General features: G+C 34.7%; 1 protein-coding gene across 11 annotated transcripts in view; it reads right to left on the reverse strand.

Moving 5' to 3' along the window:
* Nucleotides 1–15,000, reverse strand: part of LOC127857563 (uncharacterized) — a 115,026-nt gene that overhangs the window by 99,565 nt on the left and 461 nt on the right. The window contains exons 1-7 of one of the 11 annotated variants that reach the window (XM_052394007.1): nt 14,960–15,000; nt 14,359–14,455; nt 12,353–12,437; nt 11,910–12,071; nt 8,897–10,894; nt 7,983–8,211; nt 7,389–7,616 (exon numbers count right to left, since the gene is read on the reverse strand). The exon at nt 14,960–15,000 is cut by the window's right edge and continues 461 nt beyond it. In XM_052394007.1, the coding sequence (XP_052249967.1) occupies nt 7,389–7,616; nt 7,983–8,211; nt 8,897–10,894; nt 11,910–12,071; nt 12,353–12,437; nt 14,359–14,455; nt 14,960–15,000 (2,840 nt within the window). Of the gene's footprint in view, nt 1–7,388; nt 7,617–7,982; nt 8,212–8,896; nt 10,895–11,037; nt 11,068–11,909; nt 12,072–12,352; nt 13,308–14,358; nt 14,456–14,959 lie in introns of those variants that run through there. The other 10 variants (XM_052394012.1, XM_052394011.1, XM_052394006.1 and 7 more) reach the window with 10 other exon arrangements.

Consider the following 15,000-nt stretch of genomic DNA (forward strand, 5'->3'; position numbering starts at 1 on the left):
ATGACTTTTTTACACTTTGTTTAAAAAAAAATAACCGACCAAAATTGCGAATTAACTATATTTCACTTTAAAATAGTATAATGGTATATCCTCGGAAAGATTTCAACCCGAGCAGAACTTTGAACTGCGTTCAATAATTGATATTGTACCACGGCACGTGACTTGTTTTCTATATAAAATGAAGGAAACCTACCGTGGGTTATTACCCCGATATACCAACGGAGATAAGTATGACGTCACTTTGATTGTCCGCGCACTGTTTATGAATGAAAACGACGTCATAATTGTTGTCGTGACGTCATGTTTACGCGGAAAAGTGGAGGACGTTTTGTTAATATAATTCTCATTTAATACCTTTAAATCGAGGATAACTTATAGATGAAATCGTGTTAGAATCGAAATAATCGACGTGTAAGCGTTGATTATTGCGGTAATAACCAACGGTATGTCGTTCCGATGCTTGTTATCAAACCACTCGGGCTACGCCCTCGTGGTTTAATTCCTACGCATCGGAACTCCATACCGTTGGTTATAACCGCAATAACCAACGGTAACCCGTCGATTATTTCTTAAATATACAATATATCGCTAGATGCCTTTTATTTGTGTGTGGAGTTCCATTCACATGTAAAAGCTGAGGTAAGCTGCATTGATGTAACAATTGGGTCAGGCTTTGTGAAAAAGGAGTTTAATGCATCTGCGTAACGTGATGTCCCAGATAAGCATGTGCAGTCCGCACAGGCTAATCAGGGAGAAAACTTTCCGCCTAAACTTGATATTTGCTAAGAAAATAGTTACTTTCTTTATAAAGAAAATATCATAAAAGTGGAAAGTGTCGTTCCTGATTAGCATGTGCGGAATGCACAGGCTAAACTGGCACGACACTTTCCGCACGTGCATTGAGCAGTACAATATACAATCATATGTCAAATATGAAAATTAAGATTTTTTTTTATTACTCAATATAATACATACAATGTATACATGTATATGATCATACAACATAGTGATTGTACAAAGCAATAAAGTTCAGACAGGTTATACAAGATATGCTAATATATATTTTTTCTAAAGAGAAAAGAAAAGAACAACAGAAGAATAGTTATGAAAAATGATGAGTGGTATAAAGTCGGAAGAATGCATACTGGACGTGTGTGTTTTTTTTGGTATATTCACAATGGTATTATAAGATTGAAAAAAAAATATACATGTTTTCATTTGCAATTTCATGTGAGATAGTATTGCTGATGTTACATTAAAAAAGTAAGGAGTCACCATATTTTTTTAGGATTTTCTGGTAGAATAATTTCCATTTACTCGTATAAGTATTATCTAGGTATCTTTTAACCCAGCTGCACTTGATTGCATTCAAGAATGAGTCAATGTTCGTTAATTGGATACCTCCATTTTCTACATATTGAATTAACTGAGTTCGTTTTATTTTATCAGGCTTACCGTCCCATATGAAATTCAATATTGCTGATTTTATATCGTTAATAACATCATTTGGTGGATTTGGGAGAACTGTTAATACATAAATTAATTTAGGAAGTGCAAACGTTTTCAATACTGTGTTTTTTTTCCGATTAGTGTAAGTTTCAGGTGATGCCATGATTTTAAGCAGTTTTTATAATTCTGCAATATAGGTAGTATGTTTTTAAGAACTGTATCCTTTTCATTATTTGTGAAAGTAACTCCTAACGTTATGGCTTCATCGGAAGTCCAATATAATTTCATTTCTTTTTTATATAGGACATTACTTTGTTTTAATTACCTACTCGTAGCACAGTACATTTACTTTTGTTTAGTTTAAGACCCGATGTCATTCCGTAAAGGGTTAGTGACTCTATTAGGTTATGGAAAGAATCGTAATTGTCGCTTAAAAAATAAGTTGCATCGTCAGCAAATAGGAACTGTTTGATATCTTCATCCGGTTCTAGTGATACGCCTTTAATGTGTTTATTTGATTGATTGAGTGATTGATTGATTAAGATTATGTGAACGAACTTAAGGGACTACTTCAAAGTTATTTTGTTATTTTCTTAATGATGTCAAATGTATTCTTAATCAGACCAGTCGGACGTTATTCGTTTAAGGAAGCGAAGCACAGAGATGCCATTTTCAGTATTGACGATTACAAATTACAGAACTCCATCTTTTAGCTAGTGTATTTTGGAATTTAACAATTTTGTAAATACTTGTTATATTTAACAAATCGCCTACAAAATCTTAGTTTCAACATTTTCTTTTGTCAACCATCGCACCAAACGTAAATACGTTGATAGTGAAATATGTTCTGTGTTAATAAAATCAATGGATACATATTGGTTACATCAAGCAATAAAGAAAACTATTGAATAAGCTGGTCATCTCGAAACACGCACAATACAAACTCTGACTGCATCATAAAGAACGCAGAAATGTTGTTGTTTTATTCCATGTTTATTCTGAATTACAACCCATAAAATGGGCATCTCATGAATCGGCCGACGAATGTTCCGTCTACTGTCTGCCGCAGCGACAACTGCCGTTTGAGCAAATAGGCACCAGGTGGATCGGTCCTGAAATAGTGTAAACAAAATATGAACTTCGTTCAGGGAAAACCGGGTTAAATGCGTTTGCATAACGTGTCGTACCGGATTAGACTTTGCAAAGGCTAATCAGGGACGACCCTTTCCAAATTAACTGGATGTTTGCTTAGAAGATACGTCCCTTAAACGAAAAATACAATAAAGCATATAGTGTCGTCCCTGATAAGCCTGTATGGACTGCACAGGCTAATCTGGGATGACACTTTCCGCTTTTAAGATATTTTTCGTTTCAAGTAAGTCTCTTCTTAGGAAAAAATAAGTTTTTGCGCAAAGTGTCGTCCCCGATTAGCTTGTACGGACTGCACAAGCCAATCTGTGCTCTATCTTAGAAAGGGACTTAAGAGACTCTAAATATACCTCGTTGTTACACACAATCGAATTCATTCTATTTTTCAATAGGATACAGTTGATCGAAAACCATACCTATGTGTATGTTGCACTGCAACGGAAGCCCTCCGACTGTCACACCCGCGCAATCAGCATTGCTCGTGCATCCTAAAACGAGAGCGCCGATGGCGTTAAAAGCATACAGTAGGTGCAAGATACAGGGAAAAATGGCGTCACGTGGTATAATGTAGTTCGATATCGCCATCCGCGAATTTCTCAAATCAATAATTTCAAACAATTACTGACTATTTAAATAGATAATCTTTCCATTTACACCAGTGTTTGAAACGCTTATGAAAAATAATTACCCAAGCCTTTCAAAATTTAAGCACGGACAGATCTGTATCGAACTATTCTTTTCACAAATGAAAATAGACGCTACCCTATTCGTCTGCGTCAAGAATTTGTCGTAAAACTTGTGGTAAGCGTTAGATGCAGACGTGCACAACAGATTGAGTTCTGAATACAGATTTCTGAATGCAGATTTTTATAGAAACTCCTCACAGCAGTTACTTCCCTTGCTTCGCCCGGTCAGTAACTTCTAGTATAAGGGAGGCCACTGCGTAGGAGATTGAGATTTATAGTGCAGATAGAATTGTTTTACGAACGAAATTTGTTTTAGGTTATAAGAAGATTTTTTGACATAAAACGGTCTTAGAAAAATTCACTAAAAACGGCGTCAGCAATATTCTTGGAAGAAAACGTTAGAAAAACGTTTCCAAAAAAAAAATTGTAAGAATGACCATATACTAAATTAAATAGATATTTCGTCTGATTTTTGATCAGGTAAGGCTTCATAATGGGCAACCGATCGATGTGGATTTTCGAAATGCGGTATATACCATAAGCATAGGTGCGTAAACGCACCTATGCTAACAAGTCCGTTATTCATTGAATGTCTGTTGTCGCCGTGTACATGTTTTGATTCACACGAATTTTCATCCGAAAATAATGTGTGTTGAATTGGAGAAAGCGTAAACGGTCATGCAAAGTAGTTGAAATACCAGAGTTTGTATAACTTTGACATCTTAAAAATAACTATTTAAAGAAATTGCTTAGCAACCAGTAACTTAATATCATTTCATTTTAAGAAAGTAAAATTCTCTCAAATAGACAAATAGCAATCTTTCTAAACAAGAACTGTGTAATTCGATGTCAATATGTATGCACGTTCAATGGAAAAATTTAGTTTTGTAAGAAAATACCGTTTACATCAGTGTCCGCAAAATGTTTTAACTGTCCTTATTTAACGAAGAGTTAAACGAACTACGAGTGATATAAAAACTGTAACACACACAACTTAAAAGATATCTTTAACAGAGTACTCTTAGCAATTTATAAGTGTACATGTTTATAAATGTATTTCTTGTTTTTATAATCAATTATTTATAATCATTATACTCATGTTTTATATTAAATATTTTCAAACAAGTACTGTACTAGTGTTTGATATTTACGAGAAATATGCATACCAATTTTCATATACAATGTATAATCATTGACCGATCGGGTAAGAACGACGCTTACCGGTACCTCCCAGATCATCGTGTGTGCACGAGCAGCCGCCGTCGATGCAGTGCAACGCCCAGCCAGTTCCGGTGCACTCGGTCAGGTGACAGTCATTGACTGAGGTGCAGGTCTCACAGGCGACGTACGCTTGGTAATCAAAGAAATATATGAGCCTCGCTATTGAAAAACTGTGCTTAACCCATTTATGCCTAGTGGACTCTCCCATCCTTCTAAATTGGATCAATTTATTTCAAAAATTAGGGATGTCTAGTATATTTATTTCTATATTTAGAATATTTCTTACATAAATTCCTTTAATCAAACAGCGCAGACCCTGATGAGACGCCGCATCATGTCTTCAAAACGCAGCGTCTCATCTGGGTCTACGCTGCTTGCCAAGGCTTTTTTCTAGACGCTAGGCATAAATGGGTTAATCCATTTGCATAAGTGTTCATTATGAATTTCCAAGGGAGGTTGTTCAATGGTCATTATATACATAAACAAACAATTTGCTGGGTGTGACATTTAGTTATTGTCGTAAGGCCACGACTTTTTTTTTTATTGGTTTACAAAAATTTTTTGGAAAATGGTCCATCCGGCGGTCGAAAAAAAAAAAAAAAAAAAAATCCATTCAATGAATAGAAAAAAAAAATAAAACTAATAACACCAGGCCGCGAGTTCACAAAACAATTTTGCAAATAAAAATCGATTTTAACTGACAGATTTTCATTTTTGCCAATCAATTTCAATGGAAATCCATTTTCAATGACGAGCAAAATCGATTTTCAATTGGAAAAAAATGCTTTGTTAACACGGGGCCTGAACAAAGACAACATAACTTTTATAACCTTTATAAACATAGAGACAACAAATCAAATTATGCAAAGAAATACATCTTTATCTTCAAATGCAATGAGCAATTGTAATCAATCCATTAATACATGATATGACTATCTAAATCACCCTATACTAGAGCATTTTAATAAAACACAGACGTAGGAACAAAATGAAGAGACGTGCATAATCTCCATATTGTCATCTGACCAGAATACATGTACATGATATGACTTCATGTATCTAAATCACTCTTTACTTGAGCATTTTAATAAAACACAGACGTAGGAACAAAATAAAGAGACGTGCATATTAATTCTTCATATTGTCATCTGACCAAAATACATGATATGACTATTTAAATCACTCTATACTAGAGCATCTTAATAAAACACATATGTAGGAACATACTAGAGCATTTTAATTAAACACAGACGTAGGAACAAAATGAAGAGACTTGCATATAAATCTCCATATTGTCATCTGACCAAAATACATTATATGACTAGAGCATTTTAATAAACCACAGACGTAGGAACAAAATGAAGAGACGTGCATAATCTCCATATTGTCATCTGACCAAAATACATGATATGACTATCTATATCACTCTATACTAGAGCATTTCAATAAAACACAGACGTAGGAACAAAATGAAGAGACGTGTATAATCTCGATATTGTCATCTGACCAAAATGAATATGACTATGTAAATCACTCTATACTAGAGCATTTTAATAAAACACAGACGTAGGAACATACTAGAGCATTTCAATAAAACACAGACCTGGAACAAAATGAAGCGACATGCATAATCTCCATATAGTCATCTGACCAAAATACATTATTAAAATGACTAGAGCATTTTAATAAAACACTGACGTATGAACAAAATGAAGAGACGTGCATAATCTCCATATTGTCATCTGACCAAAATACATTACATGACTAGAGCATTTTAATAAAACACAGATGTAGGAACAAAATGAAGAGACGTGCATAATCTCCATATTGTCATCTGACCAAAATACAAATGACTATCTAAATCACTCTATACAAGAGCATTTTAATAAAACACAGACGTAGGAACAAAATTAAAAGACGTGCATAATCTCCATATTGTCATCTGACCATGTTTCAAGTGCCATGAAAAAGTATGAAGAACTTTTAAAGTTATCGCAGGATTCAGAAAAGTGTGACACTTTTTTAAGTTATCGCAGGATTCAGAAAAGTACAGCATTGTGAGGCCAATATGCAGAGGATGTCTTGAGAGTTTTTAAAGTTATCGCAGGATTCAGAAAAGTGTGACAGGACTGGGTGAGTCACGTAAAATATTGAATATAATATGTATTTTTAAAAACAACTGGTAGCAAGATGAGTTGCAGTTATTAACTGGTCAGTAATCACATTTTAACTAACTCTTTTGACCTGTTAATTCTTTTCAGCTCAATTCAAAAGTGAAAAATGCCCAATTCAAAAGTAAAAAAAGACATTAATATCACTTGAAGTCAATGAAAGTCTAGCATTTAAAGTTTTCGTTTTCGATTCATCTTATGAGCATTTCTTGTAGCGGGCATCTTGCCACTCTCCAGACATCCTCTGCATATCGGCCTCACAATGCTGTACTGCTGTCGAAGCGCTGTGATAGGCTCAACTTCTTCCCCAAAAATGTTAGTATCACCACAGTGATAACATATCGGAGGAAAGTTCTGTGTAACTGCTGAAAATATAAAAAATAATACATGTGTATATATTTACTTGATATGGGTAACATACATGTATATAAATGAATCATTTTTCATTTTCAGGTTTAATTAGATCAACCTTACATAACAGGCAGATGCTATACAGAACAATATGCAAAGATTGATTGCTTATTGGCACATAAAATGTTTGTTCCATGTCAACATATTTGACTTTAAAAAACTACTGTTTACTTTTTTTTCCAAATAAAGATGAGCTAATTTGTTTCTATGCAATATAAAAGTATGCTTTATTTAATAATTGTTTTTATATTTACTATAAAAGAATATTTTAAAATTAATGCTGGTCATAAATCTTATATACCGGAGTAGTATGTTGTCTCTATTTCTGTTTGACAACTCAGTCCCTCACGAACGAACACCTGTTCATGTAGGTCATGTTCTTCAGGGAATATGGCTGACCCACATGTGTAGATGACCGCATCATCCAGAAGTTCGAGTTGTCTGCACTGGTCAACCGTCAGTTTAGTTCTTGAATAGACCACGCGTCTCTTTCTGCAGTCAGCACACAGGATATATCTTCTTGCCTGAGCTGAAAGTTACAGAAAACTTCAAATCAATTCAATGTTTAGAATTCAAAATATTAAGCAAAGGATTCCTTTGGATCGAAGTAGAAAGCTCAGGTAAAAAATCCTGATTTCAGTACGATGTATATACAAATATCTGCTTATGATATTGGAGGAGTATTATTTTTATTCATAGAACAAAAACCTTCAATAATCTGTTATCAAGCTTCGGTCTCAGATAGTTTAATAAGTGCTTAGTAAAATAGTGTTTTTAAGGATTATGACTGAATATTCAAAAGTTATTCTTAGTCTGAGCTGCTTTTATATAGTTTCTTTAATATTAAAATCTAAATAGAAATAAAGAAAAGGAGACAATAGAATTTGATTGAAACCTGCAGACATATGTGATTTGTGGCGCTTGTCTGCTTCTGTCGCCAAAACCTTCCCATCGAGAGATGGTCTGGCCTCGTCAGTTGTGTTCTTTCCAATACACTCAGACAATGGTAGGAAAGAATCGTCATCGCCTTTTGTTGGGTCAGGTAACCACACAAGCTCTGATGTATCAGCACGCCTTGGGGACAGCACACAATACCAACAGTGTTCATCATCACATTTTTTTATCTATATCAAAATAACAAATATGTCAGACATGCATTTTAAATTAAGAGTGACTGTATGATTGATTTTAAGAGACATTAAACAACATAGAATGTCCTTTGCATAAAAGCATTATGGTCTATAAAATATAGTATATTTAATACAGTATATAAAATATTACATGGCCAAGAGGGTTTCAGTAAAGATGTCTCCTTGAGGAATTTAAAATTTTACTGAAACCCCTCAGCGATGTAACATTTATTTTATCACACCGAGAAATATCTATTTAAGTTAAAAGTAAGTTAAATACAGTTTGTTCGTAAACTAATCATGTGATTAAAAAAACACTGCACACGCTAAAGTTATAAAATAATCATCTATAATCTCTATAAACTATATAAACAGCGGTATGGGACAGTGTTTATTTAAAGATAAATGGGCAAGTGCAAATCGTTTTTTGCTATAGCAGCGAGGAACAGTAAATTTTGTATTTAAGTAAATTGCTGGCCTGGAGTGTAAGAGTAAAAAATGTCCCACTTGCGCTAATGAGAAATTAACATTGTGAATCAACTTGAGATTTAATAATCCCAACTGTCAACTTCAGTGCTTTGTACAATAATTTAACAGTTGAACTGTATATGCAGTTAAACTTTTATGTGTTTAAACACCTAAACTAACAACAGCTATTGCTGCAAAAATATATACACACCTGAAATGTGTAATTTCGTTTCCTGCAGTGTGCGTTAAAGAACGCCTTCAGACGTGGTGGAGCCTTGTCGAGATCTTTACAGGCTGTTACAGGGCTGGATTCTTCTGCATCATGATCATTGAAGATTTCAAGGCACTCCATCATCTGTTCTATCTCACCATCTGATGCAGCATCATGGGCAACAACATTTTCATGATTTTTCTTTAGCTGGCTAAACCTCTGCTTAAGAAGTGCTAAAACTGGGTTTAATGATTCAATGAGACTTTGCTTCAACTCCTCCGTCCTCTCTGCTGCATTTCTCAGCTTCTTCAGTGATGTAAGTGATTTTGTTCTATATTCCAGAACATCTGTCATAGGGCTTCTTTCAAGAGCAACATTCTGCAGTGCTAAATTCAAAAGGCTCATACACCTTTCAGCAGGATTATTGTAACTCTGACAAGGAGCTGTGCGCACAGCTATTAGCATGTCAATGTCCAAACTCACAAACATAGCAATATACGCCAGTTGAACACTCCAGTATGTTGTACGATGATCTGGCCCCCCATCAGTGTATACAAATAACCTAGGTTTGTTCAGTGAGACACCATCATCACTTTCTGTTTCCCTAAGAATTTTTACAGTTTCTGTTGTGTGCCTTGCTGCTGATGAAGGGCTGAAGACTTTGTCTTTTACCACAACATGAATCTGGCCATTATAATAGCTGTCTTTTGAATCTTCTGGAATATGCACCTTGAACAGAACTGATGGAACAGCTCCATGGACATGGAAATCATGGTCCAATGATGCCAGCTTGGCAGCAACTGGCACCAATGACTTATTGTGTGCCCTAACTCCAGTGGACACTGGTTTCCCAGGCTCTCCTATTGGCACGACACTTTTGTCATCCAAGCAGATGAACACTGATTCATCACGTAGGTTTGAAGCCATCTCCTTCATCATGGTGTACTGATGGAAAGCAAAATTTGCATCTGGATGTTTTGCTCTGATGATTCTCTGCTGCACTGCAAACTTGACATTGAACCGGCCCGTATAGCACATTGCGCTTCGTGTGTAAGCATTCGAAGGCCAGAAGTTAAACTGAACCCAAGATTTTGACGGAATGGATGCATCTTTTGGCAAATCTTTTGCCACAGTCTCAATTAAATTTTCAACACTAATAGCGACTGGCATGTACAGCTTGTCCCCATGTCTCCTTTCATCTACAACACCAATATTGTCTAAATGAGAGCTCATTAAATCCCAAAATGGATCAAGTCTAGTGTCCTTTGGTCTGCCATTATTTTTTCTCAAGTCGTACAATAGTTCAGTACTGTCAGAGTTCAAAAGAAACTCTGTAACCCTATTGTTAACTTCTTCTTGACGTCGACTTTCTGCAGCAGTATCGTCTTCTGTCAAAAACCTATACATGTGACGCAAAACAGCAGGTTTGGGTCCACATTTGGAGTACTTCAAGAAGAACGATTTTCTCATACCACGAGTGGAAAACTTCAGCAGATCATGTTTTATAGCAGTAACAGCTTGAAGATCACCGACTGGGTCAGCTGGACTCTTCCAGATGAAGGTATAGTTACCTATATAGTTACCATACTTGTGACTGTAAAGTTTTGTCTGGAATGGTAACTGCAGTGCAGCTAACCACTTCTTCTTGTCATAAGCATCTTCTGGCTCAAAGTCATGGAGGAAAAGTGGCTCAAAGTCCTTTAGCAGTTTTATGGACTCGTACACTTTTGTATACTGCTCACTTAATTCACCATCAGAACACACCTGCACATCACGCATTACATTACTGTCATCCAATGATCTCACCGGCTCATTTAGTTGTCTGTTTGCTGCTGATCTTTGGACCTGTTGCTTTAGGAAATCTGCATACTTTATCATGGAAGATGTAAGTTTCTCACACTTAACTCGAAAGTTTGCAAATTGTTTGTTCAGGAAATAGCCACAAGATGTCATAGCTACCATGCTAGCAATTTTTTCGTCCAGTTTTTCAACAAGGACCTGGAAACAAAAATAATTTCTATAAATAAATGATCATATTACACTTTCTTGTTGTTTATACGTTTTATCAATTGACATTGAAATGCTTCAGGCCTCAGAGCAAAACTAATTTCTCTATTTTTATCTTTGACAAACATTCTTACTAAGTTTCATCAAGACTTTGTTCATCAACATGGCCTCAAAAGTGGATTTTGCTCCTCTGATAGGATTGTCAAAACAAAAATTCTATTTAAGTTTTATCAAGATCTAATTATAACAAGGGCTGTTTGTAAAACATGCATGCCCCCCATATGGGCTGTCCGTTGTAGCGGCAGCCATTGTGTGAATACGATTTTTGTCACTGTGACCTTGACCTTTGACCTAGTGACCTCAAAATCAATAGGGGTCGTCTGCGAGTCATGATCAATGTACCTATGAAGTTTCATGATCCTAGGCCCAAGCGTTCTTGAGTTATCGTCTGACAACCACCTGGTGGACGGACCGACAGACCGACCGACCGACATCAGCAAAGCAATATACCCCCTCTTCTTCGAAGGGGGGCATAAATATGGCCTTTAGGGTTGTAACAAAGTTTTTCTACAATTGGCTGCGTGACTTATTTTAATACTAAAACCAATGCAAAATTAAATGTTCCTCTGACATTATTAAACAAGAGCGATTGGTTATCACATGTGTCGCATGATGGTAACAATTTAACAGTTGTATACCTTTAAAACTAAGCACTTTTAATGATACACTTCATTGTGCTTTATCACTATATCAAGTTTCAAGTTGGCATCTTCAATACACCAAGAGATATGCTCTGGAAACGATTTTCAAACAATATGAGATAACTCAAAAATGGGACCACTTCCCCTCATTGAGCTTTATCCCTTTATCAAGTTTCCAGTTGGTATCTACATTAGTTTGACAGTTATGCTCAGGAAATGATTTGTGACGGACGGACAGACGACGGAGACGTGATCCATATATGTCGCAACTACTCTGTAGCAGGCGACGCAATAAAAACTCGTACCTTGGGCTCTTTTCTCCTTTGAGACCTCCAATCATTGAACCCACTTAATTTTTCAAACTCCGGATGGTTTATCGATCTGGCTTTAAGTTTCTCCCAGTGTGGGTCCAGATACCATAGTGTACTAACTAAGGTACTAACTATTTGCTTTCCTGTTGTGTCCACCTGGATAAAATATTTTACATTAGCAATTCAAAATTCCTTTTATACTACAATTAATGGACAGTATTCTAGCCATCTAAATGTTCTTAAAGTGTTTGTAGGTTTAAAATAGGCCTATTAAACAAACTACAATTTAATTCAAACTAGCACCAAATAAATTATTAACTAATGTTCAGTACTTCTAAATACTTTTTAAAGTGGTCATGTTTGCTTTCCTTGAATACTGTTGAGGCAAAAATGATATATATAAAATCAAATCCTTAGAAACAATTACTTAAACCAACCTGCATTGGTGTAAACCTAACGTCATTTTGTGCCAGGAGTAAAAGCACCTCATTGTAAAGTTTATCTTTGGAGTTTTGGACCGGTCTGAAATGTACATATATATAGAATCTGGCACGAGTTGTCACATCATACCATATTTTATTAAACGAGTGCAGGAATTTTGTTAGTAAACGAGCATTTAGTGAGCTTACTTACGAATCTCCTGGACGAGTTAAATAAAATTTGGTATGATATGACAACAAGTGTCAGATCTTTTTATCACATGCTTTTAAATGAGCAAATTCAATATAAAAATATTTACGCAAACAATGATAAATCCTGAATGTTGTTTACAGTTTGTGACATCATTTGACATTGCAACGTCATGTCAGCAAAATAACAAAATGCGATTGGGCAATAAACGAAAAACCAAGCCAATGAAAACGCTTCAAGTATATTACACATATGTAAGATAAAAATTTATGTAATGGTTATATTACATGGGAAACAGGGTAAGGCATGTGATGTATATGCAAAATAAAAGGGTACACATTTCATATTAATGTTTAAGAATAAATTTATCATACTAATGAAATGTTGTCATGATTTTGAAGCACTTCATTCATAAGGAATAAGGAATAAATGAAATAAAAACAATATGTTCAATAAACATTATTAAAATAGATCTTTTTTAAACCAGCCCCAGGCCATTCTGAAAAAAAAGGTAAGAAAATTAGTGTGTCTTTATATATTTTAGGAATATGCAGTGAAATTAGAAAGGTTTTAAAACAAAAAAGAGAAAATCAGCTGAAAAGAGAAAGAATCACACCCCTGAAGGAGAGTAGCAAGCAGACATAAGTATCAGAGTGTCTGTTCGGAACAGACGAGCTAACAAGACTAATTGTTAAGCCTACTTATTATTAAGCCACTACATGAACAACATACCTATTCTTTCCTGAAAAAAGATTTTTGAAAACATGTATAAAATTTGAAGCAAAAATTTAAAAATCCCATTTATAACTTTTAACGGTATTGACTTTAGAGGGACTGTCACCACAAACAACGAAAAAAGTTATAAAATATTTTTTTACAATTTTAAATTAAGTTTTATATTGATTAAAATATCATGACTTGTATATTTAATACATTACTTGAAAAGGTTGATAAGTTTTCATATTTTCAGTATATTCGGTAAAACAATTTTACTGGGTACAGGTACCAGGTATTATAAACTACCTGTTAACAATAAATAACGCAAGTAGATTGATCATCATCGTCACGTGGTAAATCCAGGAATGCAAATGTGCATGCGTAGTGACTTGTATATATTTTATATAAAATGATCAATCTACTTTTATTATTTATTATGTGTATATCGTTATGTCACCTATTTTCATGATGCACTTTCTATTTCACATCACAAAATTTTATTACCGAATCGAATATACTGAAAATATGAACTTTTTTCAAGACATGTATTAATATACCAGTTGTGATATTTTAATCAATATATTAACCCTAAAAGCGCTGGAGCTGAATTTTAAAGGCCTTTGCAAACAGTTTGGATCCAGATGAGACGCCACAGAACGTGGCGTCTCATCAGGATCCAAACTGTTTGCTATTCTGATAGTATTCTTTGAAAAAAATCGAAGAAAATGCTAATTTTAGAAATTCTGCAGACGACATTTTTGCAGACGACAAATTTCCCAGCATGCAAAGGGTTAAACTAATAATTGTAAAAAAATACTGTATTTTAGAATTTTTCTTTTTTCGTCGTTTGTGGTTGACGGTCCCTTTTAATAAATACTGAACCAAAGTTAATTTTAAAATATATAAAATGTTTTTATAAGTTTATAGCTAGTTTATAATAATTACAACATATTATTAAATCGTGCTTCTTCACAGCACTTTTTCACATGGCATAAGAAATCATACTAATAATTTGAAAATCCAAAGAAAACCAACTTCCCTGTAAATTAATAGATTTCCTTTATTAATACAAAGACAAAGTAAATATTGTTTATACCTTTCCTTTGGCAGCTTTGTGTACGACTTTCTAGCACCCAACAGTATGTCGAACACGTTTTCCTTTTCCTTGCCATCATCTTGTTGCTTGGATTCCTCTTTAATATATTATAAACATATTAAATGAAATAATACTAGTATTACTTTAAAATGGCCTGTTTCACCAAGAAAATATATAACATGGTAAGAACCAAGGTGGGCCCTGCAGAGGCATCAATTATATTAACAATGGAAAGATCCGTTCCAGTTTAATTCGTTGTGATTGTGAGGACTTTCCTTCGACCGTGTCTGGCCAGCTCAGTTGGCAGAGCTATGGACTAGTGTACTGGGGGTCTTGGGTTTTAGTAAATGTCCGACAAACTCCTCTCTTTGTTTATACTTCAAGTTTTAATTTACTCTAATTTCTTTTAGGTCGATTATGCAACAAGTTATAACACTTGAACATTAGATTAATCACTCTTGACCGCTTTTAAATAGTTCACTCCTCCATAATAATATTATTAATATGTACTTATATCAGTTAATTACTCAAACTCAAATGTAAGAAGAAATTTATATTTCACTGTTGACATTGAACGACGGAATAAAATTTAAACTGTTACCTTGTTTGTAAAGCTCCACAAACAAGAATTTGTAACCAAAC

The sequence above is a fragment of the Dreissena polymorpha genome, chromosome 14 (genome assembly GCF_020536995.1).
Source record: "Dreissena polymorpha isolate Duluth1 chromosome 14, UMN_Dpol_1.0, whole genome shotgun sequence".
In the NCBI taxonomy this organism is placed as follows: Eukaryota; Metazoa; Mollusca; class Bivalvia; order Myida; family Dreissenidae; genus Dreissena; species Dreissena polymorpha.